This window comes from Ictidomys tridecemlineatus, chromosome 9 (genome assembly GCF_052094955.1).
Source record: "Ictidomys tridecemlineatus isolate mIctTri1 chromosome 9, mIctTri1.hap1, whole genome shotgun sequence".
Taxonomy (NCBI): Eukaryota; Metazoa; Chordata; class Mammalia; order Rodentia; family Sciuridae; genus Ictidomys; species Ictidomys tridecemlineatus.
The window spans coordinates 5,645,997-5,663,141 of NC_135485.1; the positions used below are offsets into that span (position 1 = coordinate 5,645,997).

General features: G+C 43.5%; 1 protein-coding gene across 9 annotated transcripts in view; it reads left to right on the top strand.

Moving 5' to 3' along the window:
• Positions 1-17,145, top strand: part of Stx18 (syntaxin 18) — a 145,132-nt gene that overhangs the window by 58,999 nt on the left and 68,988 nt on the right. For all 9 annotated transcript variants that reach the window (XR_013425684.1, XM_078021025.1, XM_078021022.1 and 6 more), the window contains one exon: positions 5,985-6,052. Coding sequence is in view for 8 of the 9 variants with exons in the window: in XM_078021025.1 (XP_077877151.1) it covers positions 5,985-6,052 (68 nt within the window). In the remaining variant the exon portion in view is untranslated. The remainder of the gene's footprint in view (positions 1-5,984; positions 6,053-17,145) is intronic.

Genomic DNA, 17,145 nt, shown 5'->3' on the forward strand with positions numbered 1-17,145 from the left:
CGCCCAATTTCAAGTGTTTATTAGAGTAGACAGAATAGTAGAAGGAGCCTCTAGGTACACGTGTGCCCATCTGCAGTGACCTCACTGCTGAAACCACTGATCCCGTTCCATCTGTTGCATTCCCATCTTATGTTGAAGCAAGTCTCAGTTATTATATGATTTCATTTACAAATTGTTCAGTACTTATCTCAAAAAGAGAAGGAATTTAAAGCTAAAAAAGATAAATAAAAACATAGTCATAATATATAATGCCTTTTTTATACCTAAATGAAAATTCATCATAATTTCTTAATATCATTAAATATTAAGTGGGAAATTATTTGACCAGTGAAATGACGACAACAATACCCAGCAGGCATTAAAATGACTTTAACACCAAAGGAAACTAGAAAACACCAGCATGTTATTAATGCTGGAACTGAGAGAGCCCACGCCAGCTCAACACCAGTAGGGGCCAGTTCCAGCTCTATCATTCCTCTCACCTCTCAGAGTTTGGGTTCCTTCCCACTAAGAAAATCATCTGTTTCCACAGGTCATGGTTAGAATGAAATGAAACAACCCACTCGGCAGTGACTGGCACAGGAGATATAAAATAAATATTCATTCCCTTTCCTTTCTACTTTTCTCTTTTAGCTAGTTTGAATTTTTATCTTAAACTACAGTTTGTGTTAGAAATACAGGATTCTCGGGCTGGGATGTGGCTCAAGCGGTAGCGCGCTCGCCTGGCATGCGTGCGGCCCGGGTTCAATCCTCAGATACCAACAAAGATGTTGTGTCCCGTCGAGAACTAAAAAATAAATATTAAAAAAAAAAAGAGTCTTTCTTTAAAAAAAAAAAAAAGAAAAAGAAATACAGGATTCTCTAGTCTTTGTCCATACCCATCCTCTGTTAGTGACATAGTTAATATCAAGGGGCAGTGCCATCAAACCACATCTGTGATTAAAACTCTTTTCCACGGCCTGGAGATGTGGCTCAAGCGGTAGTGCGCTCGCCTGGAATGCGTGCGGCCCGGGTTCGATCCTCAGCACCACATACCAACAAAGATGTTGTGTCCGCCGAGAACTAAAAAATAAAATATTAAAAAATTCTCTTTCTCTCTCTCTCTCTCCTCTCTCACTCTCTCTTAAAAAAAAAAAACTCTTTTCCACAACAGACTGTCAGTCAGGTGGAAAATGATCCACTTCGTGGGGCACATGATCATTTTGTGAAGCACATTAGACCGCAGTCTCAGTAGATTGTACATGGTCTGGCAGTACCTTATGAATACCCATTGCAGTTTGGAGAGAACTACTTATTTGCACAAATAGGTGTCTTGTCCCTCTTCAGTTGCTTGTTCACTCAGATATCTGGGTGTAGAATGTGCAATACCTTTCAGATCTTTTTGATCCCATCAGTGTATCAGGATCCATCAGATCGTGAGGCCTTTTTTGTTGGGTTTCTTTCCTCCCCACCCCTCCCCTTTTCTCTCCTTTCCTTGTTTTTAAACACTTAAGAACTGTAGGGGATAAAAAAAAAATGTATAGACCGAGATTCTGACCTCAGGAGCTGAACTAAAGTTTGCTAGGGGTCACAGATAAATACTTGTCATGTAATCTGGACAGTGCAAACGGTGTCAAAAAGGGAGGTGTTCAAGAAGCTTTTAGGAGGAGGTGGCAATTAAGTGAACCTGGAAGAATGAGCAGAGTTTCTCCTGAAGCAGTGGTGTCAGCTCTCCAAGCAGAGGGAGGTACACAGCAGTGACATGGGTGTCCCTTTGCTTGACATGGGTGTCCCTTTGCTACGAGCACTCCCTATACTTAGCCCTGGATCTTGTCAGCCGCCTGGTCCCACCGAGGGTTCACCAATGGTGCTTTCCTTTTTCTCCGTCTCTGGTATCTCAATTGTAAGAACACTAATTTTAAAGGGAAAATGTACTTGCTTTTTCTCTGATCCCCTTCCCAAACTTCACACTGGAATGTTTTTTTCTCCTTTTAAAAGAGGCATTCTCTTAAGTGTACAAATATTCCTACTTTATCATGTGACTCGAAACTAGCACTGTATGTAGAATCATTAAAAATCAAAGCATACAAGTGTTCAGCTGCTCTAAAAATTTGAAATTGTAAGGGGCTTATCAGAATTGTGTGAAATATAATGTGGTATCTTCAGCAGTTGATTCTAAAAAGTAGGTCTAAGCCTAATAGTAAACAGATCAGAACTTGGCCAAAATCTCTGTCATAAACTGTCATATCCTGTTTTGTAAAGATGACCCTGTTTTTCTTTGTCATTTTGTTACGATTTTTTGGTACACGATTTTAGGAATTTAATAGAAATTCAGAGCTCTCAAATGTCTAAAGAAATCTTAATGCTCCTATGTTTATTTTCATTCTTGGCATTAAAATATTATTTTATACAGCATACTTTTAAGTTTGAGTTACTGTACTGATGAATTGTTAGGTCAGTAATTACTTAATACCTCTTAATTTACCAAGAATTCCATGTAATCCTAAACAGCCTTCACTCTATTTTAATAAACTTATTTTATCAAAATCTGCCATTACAGAGCACCTGAAGCTGGGATCACATTTTGTTACACTTTAACTGAAACCGCTTGCAACTGTTTTTATCAGATGCCGTGGGCCTTGTTGTTCCTGGCGCTCATCCCTTCACCATTTGGTCTGCTCATTTGCAGACTCAAACTAACTAAAAATGGGTAGCAGGGGCAAAGGACAGCTGATCCAGCCATGTAGTAGATTCCTTGGACCTTTTAAAACATTTTATGCAAAGTTTTATGATTGGTAAAAATATTGTTATGGTGATTAAGGCTCTAAGTAGATGTATTTGTTTCTTATTTCCACTGTAACAAATTATCATAAACTTGTGGCTTAAAACAATGCAGAGTTATTATCTTGTATTTCTGTAGTTCAGATGTCCAAAAGGTGACTCCCTGGGACTAAAATCTGATTTTCAAAAGGTCTGTGTTCTCTTCTGAGGGCTCTGGGGAGGATCGATCCCCTTGCCCTCCCCGCAACTAGAGGCACGCACGTATTCTGACTCTCTTCTGCCTCCTCCTTCCGCATTTAAGGGCCCTTGTGACTACCTTGCTACCTGGATAATCCAGGATAGTCATCTTATTTTAAGATCAGCTGACCAACAGCCTTAATTCATCTGCTACTTGATTCATTCTCTTTGCAATGTAATGTATTCAGTTTCCAGGAATTAGGAGTTGGACATCTTTCAGGAGAAGGGAAGGCCAAAAAAGCATTATTCTGCCTTTCACAGTAGGTATAATCCTCCTGAGATTATTCAGTATCCACTGTGTATTCAACATTTAGTAAATGTTTCCGAGGCTCTGCTTTGTACCAGGAACTCAGTCTGACAATGTCTAGGGAGAGAGAGGACTATTTTCTCTCTAGGAGCTTTTAGGTGCTGAGACAGATGCTTGGCAGTGCTTTATCATGGATGGGATCTGGCTGTAGCTGGGAGTGGCATGGGTGTGGAGAGGAAACAGGAGTTTTGAAGGGGAGTGGTTTGCCCTGGAGAGAATGGCCATGGGTTATCCCAGGGAGGAGAACCACTTGAGCTTGCTAGAGTCAGGAGCCCTAGATCTTGGACTCTGGAGTCTGGCAGGGAGCGTGGCAGGGACAATACAACTGGGGACTTTGGGACCCAACTGTGAAGGACCTACCTTTAAAAGGGATGACAGCCAGTGTCTCATAGGGCCGGGGGGAGGCGGGGGTCTTCTTCCTGCTGAGGAGAGTGTAAGCTGCCTGAAAATTTAAAAGTCTAAAATAATTAGTGAAGAACAAAACATAAAAAGCCAGAAATATATTTACAAAAGCAGAGCCCTTGATACATCCAGTCCACACAAGAGCTGGAACTAGACAAAGGAAAGATGCCTCTGCCTCTGGTGGTTTATTTAAGTGGGTACATCAAAGGCAGGGATAATGTTTCAAGGGCGGAGTCTTGCTTGGTGATGTCTTGTAGTCAGCAGGTTGATTGGCATCTTGGCAGGTCACACCCATCTCAGGTGCTGTGTGGGATCTTTGGCAGAGCTTGTGGAGGAAGTTCACCTGAATCAGATGGTCTATCCCTGTGGGGATGTCATGGGAAGTTCCCAATGCCAGACTATCTCGTCACTAGGCTATGATGCACAACACTGTCCCACACAGCCCAGGGGCAGCTCTCCACAGGCCTTAAGTGCCAGGGCTGGGAGTGGACTTGCTGCCATTAGTTAAGCCTTGAGGTTAGGCCTCAGCGGCCCTTTAGCCAATCAGCCAGCAGAGTTGCTTCTTTGGTTGCTGTGTATTTGGAAAGCAGACCTCACCCCATGTATCCTATCTACCTGCTTCCCTTGCTCAATCCTTTATGTGGTTTACCTGGCCCCTAATAGAGGCCCCTAAAGAATTTTTGGCCCCTGGTAGCAGGGGTTGCAGGAAAGGGGATGGAAACCATTGAAGAAGAGTCACTTGATGGAAGCTTATATGTAGTGTAGTCAGACATTGCTTGCGCATCTCTTAATTTTTTTTCCAGACAAACTTATAAAGTCAGATTCCATGATGCAGCTTAAGTGGAAAATAGGAGCAGGACTGTGTAGAAGGCAGCTCGGACTGTCCTGTGCTTGAATTCAAGCTCTGCCACTGAGTGTATGAGCTTGGATGAGTCAGTTAGCTTCTGTGAGGCTGGCCTACCCACACTGGCTAGTGAGACCAGGATAGTCAGGACACGCAGCAGGGCTCTTGGGAAGAAAAAGAGACTACGTGTTGTTTATCGATGAAATAAGCACAAAATATCTTAGCCATGTTTGTTTTCTTTGGTCCATATTCTTAAGTGTCTTAGGGCATCTGTCTGAACCACATTTATAATAAATAGTCTAGACCATGCAGGAAATTTAACTGAACCCCTGCAAGTTCAACCTATTTCCAGAACTGAGAATGCTTCTTTTATGACAAGTACTATTTGATATTTAGACATATCCTCATTCCATGAATATTTATTGATCACCTTTTGTTCTTGTGCCTAGAATTGCAGGGAACACTGTGCAACCCCTCCTTGCAGAGTTCATAATGTCCCAAGAGAGGGACGTATGTAAAAGTGAAGTCAGAGTACGTGGATGCATGTAATTGAGTGTGCCAAGTGGGTGGTGTTAAGTTGAAAGCAAAGTGAAAATTGGCTTGAGTTAGCCTTGACAGGAAAACTTTATGTGTGGAAGAAATGAAAATTCAGTAGACCTTTCAAGGCTAGAGCACAAGTGTTTGGCAGGAGTACAGAGAATGTGAGTGGGGACTGGATCAGTGGCCAGAGGACAGAGCAGACCTCCAGTTCATCACCCTCTCCTTCTGGAAACACTTCGGTCCCTGGCAGCTCTGATTCCAGTTTCTCCCCGCCTCTACTTAATTTTGAATTCTGAGCTCCACACACAGTATGGAACATGGTAGAGGCTCCAGAGTGGGTTTCTGATGCAGCAGAAGTTGGCCAGCATGAGCACAAAGCTTTGTACCTGTACTTGGTATCTTGTTGTTCATCCATAGAAGCAAATCAGAGGGAAACAGAGATTTGCTGCACAGGGATAATCATTCCCCCAGATCTTTTTTTAACCCTGTAGCATCATGGGCCCTACTTACACACCTAACTTCACCCTTAGAATCCATCTCCTGCAACACATGAGAGAAGAAATGCTTACTTGTAGATAGAAGACACACAGTTCCTGCTGTCTGATAACTCCTAGACAGGAGTTGTCTCAGCTAGTCTCTGTATTCCTTAGAGATCACCTGTTCCTAGTGTCATAGATCACAGCAATGAGAGGTAGAAAGAAGGAACTTTTCATAAGAGAGGAGACCAGGCCCAGGAATGTTAGCAAGTCAGTAACTGCATAACTAAAACCTCAAGTTGCTCAGTTCATAGCTTCCCATTCTCTGCAGGCTGCATTCCATTCTCTGTTAATTTGATTTTCATGGCATTAGTGTAATCTATCTAATCTAATGAACTCCTTTCTTTTTTAATTTTAGATTTCTCATATTGGCAAACTGAGAGATTTTCTTCTGGAACACAGGAAAGATTACATTAATGCTTATAGGTAAGTGCATTTGCCGGGTGGGGGGGGAGACTTGGATTTGGATGGCTGTGTTCTTTTCTGTTCCTATGTTCCTTTTGAGCTTAATTTTTTTTTTTTTTTTTTGGTTGGGAGGAGGTGCAGAGGAGTACTGGAGATTAAACTCAGGGGCACTCAACCACTGAGCCATATCCCCAGCCTTATTTTGTATTTTATTTAGAGACAGGGTCTCACTGAGTTGCTTAGTGCCTTGCTTTTACTGAGGCTGGCTTTGAACTCACAATTTTCCTGCCTCAGCCTCCCGAGCCGCTAGGATTACAAGCATGTGCCATCATGCCCGGCCCTTTTAAGCTTTTTGTCCTCACTTCTTACTTGACAACTCAGAGCTGTAATGAGGAAGATCAGTATAGCAGTGGAAGAACATGTGCAGAACAGAAGAAAACTCACAGCTGCTGTGCCTGTGTTCCCAGAGCAATGTGATATCACAATTTCTGGTCTCTATCTCCATGGGTGCCATTACATCCTAGCATGTGATACTCTGATTTCTTACCAGAGCAGTACATAAAACTGGGAGCACCTGTTTGTATCACCTGAACCTTGAGGAGGGACAAGGTTTTCAAGGCTCTTGCTTGGCTCTCTTTGCCTGTATTTTGCTGTCCCAGCCTGTGACACTGGCCTTGCTGTTTGGGTGGTGCCCTTGTGAGCATGTTTCCATCTGGTGCCTTCACTTCACTGTGTCAGGCCTTTCTTGTCCTTTCCAGTCTCAGTCCTCATGACCTCTTTCCTTGTCCTTCTCCCAGGCTTCTGACACTTGCTAGAGACATCAACAAGCTCACTTTGACTTGGCCTTCATTTTGGGGGGCTTATAAGTACTTTTATTCAGCCTCTAATGTAACTCATGATCACATTCCTCCTCTGGCTAGGTCTCCTTTCTACTTGGCAGCCATCACCTTTTGGAGTATCCCCTGGATTAGTCACCCCTAAGGAGACCCAGCATGAATGCCCCACTGCTCTCTGTCAGCAGCAGCCTCCACACCTGGCCTTGCCTGTTCTCGTCTCTTTCACACCCTGCTCCTGCCATGGTGGCGAGCGTGCCAGCCTTCCTGGAAGTCTCCCTGCCTGTTCCTGATGCTGGCACAGGCAGCTGGTGTTGTTCCTCCTCTTCCCATGGTGGTCTTTTTTCAAAAGTTAGTGCTCAGCTTTAATGCTGTGTCTTCTGGGAGGCTGCCTTGGGCCACCATTTATAAAATAGACCTGGGAGTTTTTGTTTGTTTCTGTACCTTATATTTTTCATGACAAAGCATGATTTGTGATTATTCAATAATAATAACATAGTTTACTATTTATCTTTGTGAATAATTTTTAAGTTTTATGAGACTGGAGACCTTGTCAGCTTTTTATTCTTGTTTCCATAGTGCCTCACCCATACTTGGTACTAACTAAATATATGTCAATGAATGAATGAATGAACTCCTCATGTTGAGTCCATGATGAGCCCGATGTGGTGGTGCTTGCCTGTAATCCCAGTGCCTCAGGAGGCTGAAGCAGGAGGATCACAAGTTCAAAACCAGCCTCAGCAACTTAGTGAGAACCTGTCTCAAAATAAAAAATTGGCTGGGGATGTGACTCAGTGATTAAGCCCCACTGGGTTCAATCCCTGGTGCCAAATGCGTAAGGTCCCTGATGAGCCCATTGGTTCTCAACCACAGCTGATTTGTGGGGGACACTTGGCAATGTCTGAGGACAAAGAAGGAACTATCTGGCCCACAGTTTCAGTTGTGTTGATGTTCTCAGTGTCTTCCCATCTCAATCTATGCAAATTAACTAATTCATGCACCAAATATTTGTTGAATATATGCTCAGTGCCTGGTACTATTCTAGATTCTTAGGGCACATAATGGAATAAAAAAGGCAAATATTGCTTCTCTGCAGCTTGCATTCTAAGGATTAACAAAGACAAGCACTTAGGTCCTGTGGAACAGACACAGTAGAGTCAGGTTATGAGACCTAGGGTTGCTGAGGAAGGCGGTGGTTTATATCCAGAGTGGTCGGGGCTGCCCCTGCTGAGGCCACCTCCTCCTCTGAGGTTTGTAGTGTTGGTAGAACTTCTCTCTCCTGCCTCTCTGCCTCCTCCCTTCTTTTCACCTGCTGTACCTATTTCTCCTCCGCTGTCCTACTGTCCAACTTGGGTTCCTCATCTCATCATTTCGACTGCTTCTGGATCATTGCTGCATTCCTGATTCCCCTCTAATTTTGATGATCACACTCTTTTCTCTTCTTCCCTTCAGCTCATGCACTTAACCTTGTTCCTCCTGAAGCCATGCGCACTGTCACTTTGTTTCAATCCAATGCCAGACTTGGGGGAAAAGTCTGCATAAGGGAATAGCCGACCTTCTGTAAAAGGCCAGATAGGAAGTGGATTAGGCTTGGTGGGTCACATATGCTGTCTCACATTCATCTTGGTTTTCTTTTATTGTTTTTGCTTATTGTTTTTATACAGCCTTGGAAACAGGTAAAAAGTGCTTCTTAGCTCTGGCTGTATAGAACCAAGCCTGTGGGTTGGATCTGGCCTGTTGGCTATAGGTCACTGACCCCTGGTACCTGATCTTTTGCTTCCTCACCATTCACTCCTCCTTGATCCTAACGGTGGAGCTTGTTTTTCATTACTTTCTGAGACTTTTTCTCCCAGAGCTCATCTATGCTTTTTAATTAGTAAAGCTGGTGGCTTTTTCTCAAATTTAGTATAAGTGGAGTCATATAGTACACTCTTGGTGTATCTACCTTCTTTCACACAATATGCTGCTGAGAATATCACTAGTTGTTCTTTTTTATTAGTTATTTTTTGAAATATTCTGTTGTGTGAAATTGCCACAATTTGCTTATTCATTTACTAACAGGGAAAATTGGATTGTTTCTAGTTTCAGGCTATTATGAATAAGCTGCTATGTGTGAGCAGATTCTGCAAGGCTTTTTGTGCATATATGTGTACATTTCCCTAGAATAAATACCTAGGAGTGAAAGTGCCAGGTCACACACACAGCAGGTGTGTTCTTAACTTTGAGATAAATTACCAGTTGCGAAGTGGTGTTGCTGCCTCATTAGCAGTGCATAGGGCTGCAGAGCAACTGGCATGTGGTGTTGGATGGCCTGTTCTTTTTAACCACTGTAGAGAAATAAAGTATGAATTAGTGTTTTAAATATGCGGCTCTATAATGATAATGACGGTGCAGACCTTAACAGCCCTTTTCATCTCTCCACTTTGCTACAGCCTTTGATCCTGATGACCACCATCAGTTTTGAGAAATTCCTTATTCCCTTTACTGCCATTACTTAATAGCTTGTCCATCTGTATTAGCAAGGGATTGCTTCCAGGACCCCTCAAGGAAACCTGAACATGGGTGTTCTAGGCCCTCACGTAAAATAGCATAGAATTTGCCTATAAACTACCCATATCCTCCTGTTTACTTTGGATCATCTCTGGATTATGGATGATGCCTCATACAGTGTAAATGATATGTAAATAGTTGTTGCAGTGAGTTGTGTAGGGAATGACAGAAAGCAAGCCAGCGCATGTTCACTACAGCTGCACTTATTTTTATCTGAATATTTTCAGTGCATAGTTGGTGGAAACCTGTGTGAATACATAGATAAATATGGAGGAGGACCCACTGTATTTGGGGGCTCCTCTGACTACTCCATTTTTTTGCCTCTTTGTTCTTCCATCTTTTCCTAAAAGAACTCCAGAGCTCTGTTTGACTCTTTTGTCCTGTCTGTCTCTACTTTGCATTACAAAAATTGACCCTGTTATTGTCTGTGTATCTATCTACCTCCAACACACTCAGCCCCTCTCTGCCCCTCCTGAGTGCTTACTATGTGTGAGATACTCTGCTGAGCACTATTAGTATTTCATCTCATTTGGTCCTCACATCAGCCCTGTGAGGGAGACATTGTCACTGAGCCTGTTTGACAGGAAGGAAACTGAAACACAGGCGTGAAGGGACCTGCTGAAGACCACCACCTGGCAGCTGCTGAGCCAGGGCTTAGTGGTCTGGCAGAGCCAGGCACTTCACCACTGCTCTCTTACCCTTCATAGTGTCCTCTCACCACTGTGCCTTCCAGCATGGCATAGCCACAGACTCCTTCAGTTCCATTTGCCACTGTCTTACCTATAAGCCACGTGGGCAGTCCCACCTCCACGTGTGGCTCTGTCCACTTTCTTCCGTTCCCTCTAGGTGCTTTAGTGCAGTCTTGGCTACTGGCCTCATCTGTTTCTTCTGAACCCCTGCTCCTTGCCCCTCCCTCCCTGTTTCTCCCGAAGGCACAGCTACAGTCGTCATCACAGATGTGATCATTCAGTTCTCCTCCTTAGATCCCTTCTCTTTGCCTGCAGACATGTCCATACCTTCACTCACCCGTTTGTGTGCCTTTTGTTCTTTGATTCATTACGTGCATCTCACGCATCCACCTGTTCCCCTGAAAGCCTCACTTCTAACCACCACCTTCTCCCAGAGCTTCCCGGGCCCTATCTGAAAGCTATCTCCCCTGCCTCTGAAATCTGGTACCTCTTTTTCTGTACTTTTGTTAGGCTGCTTCTCACATGAGTGTGGTAAAAGAGTTATTTCTCCATGTTCTCTTCTACCACACTTCTTGGGTGAGGTACTCTTATACTGTGTGTTTGACAGTGCCGAGGTTTGATTAATTGATTGATTCATCATTTCATTCATTTACTATCTACCCTTTGCCATACACTGTGCCAGGCATGGAGTATAAAATAGTGAGCACAGACAAACATGGTGCTCCTTTACCTTCACAGAGCTATGAAAGGATTCATACATACGGGCAGCATTGCAGATAGGATAGGTACTGCAAAAATAGAGGAGAGGAATGACTTTGAGGAATTCGGCCTTGTCAGGGAAAGAGTCCTTGGAGAAGCCATAGCATGAGCTGAGATCTGGAAGAGTGGGAGTTAGCCCAGTAACCAAAGGAAGGAGGGAACGGAGTTCAAGGTAGCCCTCACACAGTCCTGTGGAGACAGCGTCTGCCCTCTTGTGAAATACAGAGATGGAAAAGACAGTTTGCCACTCAGTGACTATTTATTGAACAGGTGGAGAAAACACCATTTGGAAAGACGAGGTTGATTTTAAAAGAGAAAGCCTTTTGACCATCGCTTCCACAGTGGCTTCTGGGGTAGAGTCCAGGCCTGTGCGTGCACTATAGTGTTGCAGTGAGGGGCCCTATCCCAGCCGTCCCCTTCGCCACCTTCCTCCTGGTTGCTCTGCAGCATCTCACCACGGGAACTTCTTTCCAGATGTGTCATGTAGTAGTGGAAGAATGGGTTTGACACAGGAGATGACATCATTAGGAGCATCTCTTTAGGATTTTGAAACAAAGTGTATTTTCTACTTCATAAACCTTTCTCACAGGGCTGAGTCGTGGCTCAGTAGTAGAGCATTTGCCTAACACATGAGAAGCACTGGGTTTGATCCTGAGCACCATCTAAAAATTTAAAAAAAAAAAAAAGGAAAGAAAGAAAGAAAAACCTTTCTCTCACAAAATTTGAAAATATAAAAAAATCCTCTGCATTTTCTTAATTTCATCAGTAGATGCAAACATGGAAGTGCTTCATATAAATACTCCAACAGAGAAAATAATATATCCCAGATGAATTTTATTTTTTATTTTTATTTTTTTGCAGTACTGGGAGTCAGGCCCAGAGCCTCGTACATGACAGGCAACTGGCCTACCACTGAGCTACATCCCCCGTCCCCAGATGAATTTTAAATAAGCCTTGATACTTTGTCTACTTAAACTTCATATAAAGCAATTTTCATTTTTATTATTTTGGAACACATTAAAACAATTATTCTGATGCATAGAATGAAGAAAATCTTACTTTTAACTTCTTAGTTAAAAGATTTGTTTAACACTAGATGGCAGTGTAAATGTTTAATTTCTTTTGTTAGAATTAAATACTAATTTAATAGGTCATTAAAATGGAAGCTACAGTGACTTGTGGAAGCTTTACAGAATTGGTATAAAGCTGTTAGTTTCCAGTTCCTTTTTTTAGTACCTGACAACTTAGGTTAAAGATGCAGTCATAGAGACCTTTTATACAAGTCCATTGTTAACTTCCCTTTGCCTTGAAAAAGCATCGAGCAGGGTGAATGCTGTGAACGTTGGCTTAGCTCGAGGCACCCCTTGAAAGCCATATGAATCTGGGAGAACCATTTTATCTTCTAACAGCAGTGTCCTCTAGGCAGAGGTCAGCAAGGGTCAGCCACACCAGGCCTAGCCCTGCCTGTGTCCTCTCATCCTATCAGCTGAGAATAGCCTCATATTGTAAATTGGTTGGAAAAAAAATAATACTCTGACTTTACCACACAGAAATTGTATGAAGTTCAAATATCAGTATCCATGTAGAGTTTTATTGGCACATAACCAGCCCATTCGTTTGCATATTGTCCTTGACTGCTTTGGGCACAACTGTACAGCTGAGTAGCTGTGCAGACATAAGGCCCACAAAGTGTGACATGTTTATATCTGGCCAACAATGGGGGTGATAATCACTAGGAGTACTTAAGAGGTTCAGAGGAATCAATATAATTGAAATTTAGAGGAAAAAATAGTGTAATTATATCATTGTGTGATTCTGCAACTGTGCTAGTTGTTTGTTGGTTTTGTGGTGCCAGGGATTGAACCTAGCAGCACTAAACCACACCCCTAGCCCTTTTTTTATTTTTATTTTTATTTTTTTACTTTGAGACAAGGCCTCTCTAAGTTGCTGAGGCTGACTTTGCATTTAAACCACTGGAATTATAGACATGTACCACTAGGCCTTCGTAACTGCAGTAGTGTTGAGGCAGGCATCCTCAAACCCAGAGCTCTGCTCCTCCACACTGTTTTTCCCTTTCCCAGATGCAGTTGCAACAACTGTGGGTCTGGACCAGCTCTGTCACTCCTTGCTGTGTGGCTTAAGCATGTCACTTACTCATCTTTGAGCATCACATAGAACTCTTAATTCCTAAAGCCTTCTTCCTCTTGAGCAGACTGTGGCAATGTTATAGAAACTCAGTTTTTGCACTTTTTTTTTTTTTTTTTTTTTGTGCTACAGTTCATTAACAACCCATGCACTCTGAGATCCACATCTATTCTGGCTTTGGTCCCTTTTAAAGAGTCATACCTTAAGTTCCAGTCTCATTTCTGTCATGTGTTAGTCATATGAGTGAATATAGCTCAACACCTTTGTGCTTGTTTTCTTTCTAATGAAACGTGGATAGTGTGAGGATTGGATTTGTATGTGAGAGCTCCTGGCACACGGAATTGCCTTGATGAATGGAAATAGAGCTGGAACCCCATCTGACTACCATGTGCTTGAGGAGGGAAGTTATTGAACAAAACAAAACCCACCCATTTCCTGTAGGGTGGGGTGATGGAGAGAAAGAGAGGAGGGAGGAGGGAAAGACTGAGGATTCCAGAGTCACACCAGTGATGTCAGCTTTGTCAGAGACTATGGAGAACAGCATCTTTATCAGCTTCAACATTGGTTGGTTGACATCTGAAGTCTGCAGGTAGGTGGCCTTGTGATCCTCACTTCTTAACCAGGGACAGACCCGCTCAGCTCTTGGTGCCACTGAACAGTGTAGTTCCTGGAACCCAGAGAGCAGGGCCAGGCCCCTGTGTAGCATCTTGAGAGAGGAATAGGGCACAATCCCTGCTGCCTACAGGTGGCAGCAAAGAGAAAGGAGTGGTGGCTAGGTGTGTGTCCAGTTCCTCTGCCCTGAGCACCACTTCTAGAAGTTCCTGCTTCTGCCACCTGGGAGAGGTGAGAGAGAGGACGTATCATCTGGGCAAGCTGATCCATGCAAAAACACCAGAAACATCCCACTGCCGACCTGTCCCCTCCAGAGGGAGAGAGGCCACCCGTCACCTCCCATCAGGCTCTCCCTCCTGCAGGTGGCAGGCTGTCTGCAGCCTTTCTTTTTCAGTGCCTTTCCCTCCCAAAACAGTGTGCTGGCCTTGACCTGCTTCTGGGTACATCTTAGATGGAGTACAATCCTGGAATTGAAAGAATATACATAGAAATATTGCTTTCAGACCTGAGAGCCTTTGGTAGTTTGACATAATTAGGAAGCTATGATTTTTTTTCCAGAATATAGAGCTCAGACTTCATTGACCCATTTAATTTTTTTTAATAATGACATTTTACTAGAGCAGAACAGCATGCAACCAGGGTAGCCTCTGGCTGGATCTCTGAATGATCTTAATTAAAAATAGTTTTTCCAATTCTAGTGGATGTACCTTTTCTAAAATATCCTGGCAACAGAACATACCAATTAGTGAAAACTTTCTTTGTTTCTGTTGTTGCCACTGAACGAGAAGAATTCTGTCATTTTAAAGGTTAGTGCATGTGTGTATAAACAATGTATCCTAAATGAACATCACCTTTTAATTGAATAAGGAACTTTATCAAATTAACCTTTAGACCTTTTCAAATTCACTGAGCTGGGTTTCCATTAAATCAAAATAATAGAGTAGGAAGATGTTAATCTAATGTCCTTGGAATCAGTCATATATAGGTCTGCTCTGTCCACAGGGGTATAACTTGGAAGTGAGTACCCTTCTGGTTTATGAGCCCCTGATCCCTTTAGCCTCTATTCCCGATGAGCTGGCTTCTAGCAGGGATAAGTGCCAGGCTCTGGGTGCTTCTGCTCACCACTCTGATTCCTCTTAGAAGAATGGCCAGTTGTGGCTTCACCATGTTCAGCCAGACAGGTGAATAGATCAGGGTGCTAAGGAACATTGGGATGGGGAAATGCTTATCCTTCACCCTTCAGTTTCACTGAGAAGAGGAACATTAATTCTCCAAGAGGCTGTGGGCTTCCCCGCTTCTTCTAGTTCTCCCCCAAAAAATGTGAAAGTGGAGTAGGAATGGGAAAGGGTCCATGCCAAGGAGGAGAGGATGCCAACCTTATGGTGGGGGCTGGGAAGAGGAGCCCCGTGCTTCACTCATCCCTTTCTCCTTTAGACAGGCCTGTCCTCAGGCTGAGCGTGGTCCCTGCTATGTGTGTCTTAAGTTTTTTTTAGAGTAGGATGATGCCAATAGGTGTTGGGGTTGAAGGTGGGGAATCCGCTGAGGAGAGTCCTAACTAGAGCACAGTTGTAGCCACACATCAACCACATTCTCTAGTTTAGCCTTATCTTTTTATTTAGTTCATTCAGAAAATATTTGATTATTGATTTTTCAGCCTGCTAAATGCTAAGCATTATTTTTGGTGATGCAGATACATCAGTGAATAGGCAGACAATAGTCCTTGCCTTTGTGGAACTTAAGTTTTGATGTGGGGTGAGGGGACCCAGATAAGAAACAAAATAATAAGTAAAATGTAAGATGTTGAACAGAATAAATATCAATGTCGGGAGGAGAGAAGGGAAGGGGCATATGAAAGATCAGAACGGATATAGTTTTATAAAGGTGAATTAGGGAGGGCCTCATTAAAATGGTGACATTGACAATGCCCAAAAGAAGTGAGGAATTTGTTTGTGGGGTATCTGGGGAAAGAGCATCCCAGAAGGAGGAGACAGCCAGCAAGACTGAGGTCCTGAGATGGAGTGTGCCTGCAAGGTTGAGGTGCTGGAGGGGACTGGTATAACTGGAGCCAGAGCTGGGAGTAGAGGCGAAGATGAGGCCAGAGACACAGCAGGGTGCCAGGTCTTACAGTTCCTTTTAAGGATCTTGTAAGGACCTTGGATTTTTATTCTTTGGTGAGAAGCCGCTGGGAGGTCTGTGCAAAGGATTAGCAGGATTCAGCTTAGTCTCTAACAGAATCAGCGTGGTCTGTGGTCCATGGTCCGTGTGTTGAAGCAGACCCTATAGGAGGCCACAACTGTAATCCAAGTGGGAGGCATTGGTGGCAGGCCCTAAGAGGCAGCGGTGGATGTGACCATGGGTAAGAACAGGAAGGTCCTGGGAATGTTTCAAAGGTAGAGCCAATAAGATATGCTGATGGATTAGATGTGAGCTGGGAAGGAAAAAAAAAAAAGAGCTACAGATGATACCAAGGTTTGAGTCTTGGGCAACTGGAAAGATTGGAATTGGCACCGGCACAGATGGGAAGGGCTGCTGGAGGAGTGTTTGAGGAGAGGCTCAGTTCTGAACATACTTGCAGTGCAGATTGTACATCTGAATGGAAATGTTGGACAGGCAGTTGGATATATGTGTCTCAAGGTCAAGGAGAGGTCTAGATTGAAAATAGAAACTTGGGACTTGTCAGCTTGAAGCCATGGGACTAGTGAACTCACCAAGGTAACAAGTATAGGTAGACAGTGAAGAGATTCAGGAACCAGGTCATGAACTGCCCACTGTAAAGTGGTTGGCAGTTAAGAGGTGTCAAGAAGGGCTGAAGACAAGCGGCTAGGGAGGGAAGGGGATGGGACCCTGTGTTATCATGGAGGTCAGTGCAGCCAAAGAGGAGGAGGAGGGATGAGTGCCATCAAATCTACGGGAAATAAGAAAGTAAGGTATTTACTGAGCACCATGACAGTTGCCGGTGATTACTCCTGACGCCAGAATGAGGAAGGTTAAAAGCGTGATTGTATCAGGTCCAAGAGAGAATGGCCAGGAAAGCGGGCACCCAGAATGGAAGCATTGCTGAGAGAAGTTTTACTGAAAAGGGGTGACATTGAGCAGTACCTGGCAGGGGAGATGGAATGGGATTGGAGGTTTGGTTTAAAGTTGTTTTTGTTTTAAAATTGGGGAAAATAACACCATGTTTGTATGTAGGTAGGAAATATCCAGCATGTAGGAATATTTTGATATTAATAAGTAATAAATTCATATAGGTTCACTCTGTGCCAAAGTCCAAGTATAAGATGCATACATTACGTCATCCAAGCTTAGTGGTGCAGGAGAAATGAGAACTGCCAAGGTCATTCTAGTGCCCAGGTGGAAGGAGTTGCTGTCACCAGGAGATGCTTCCACAGAAGCAGAAGAGCAGGTGTCTATGGGCCCAGAGGAGAAGCGGGAAGGAGGAGCTTACAGGAATTCTCAGAAAACTGAAAGCAGAGTGGTCACTGACACTGAAGATGAGGAAGGAGGCGAGGGCAAGTTGAGGAGACTA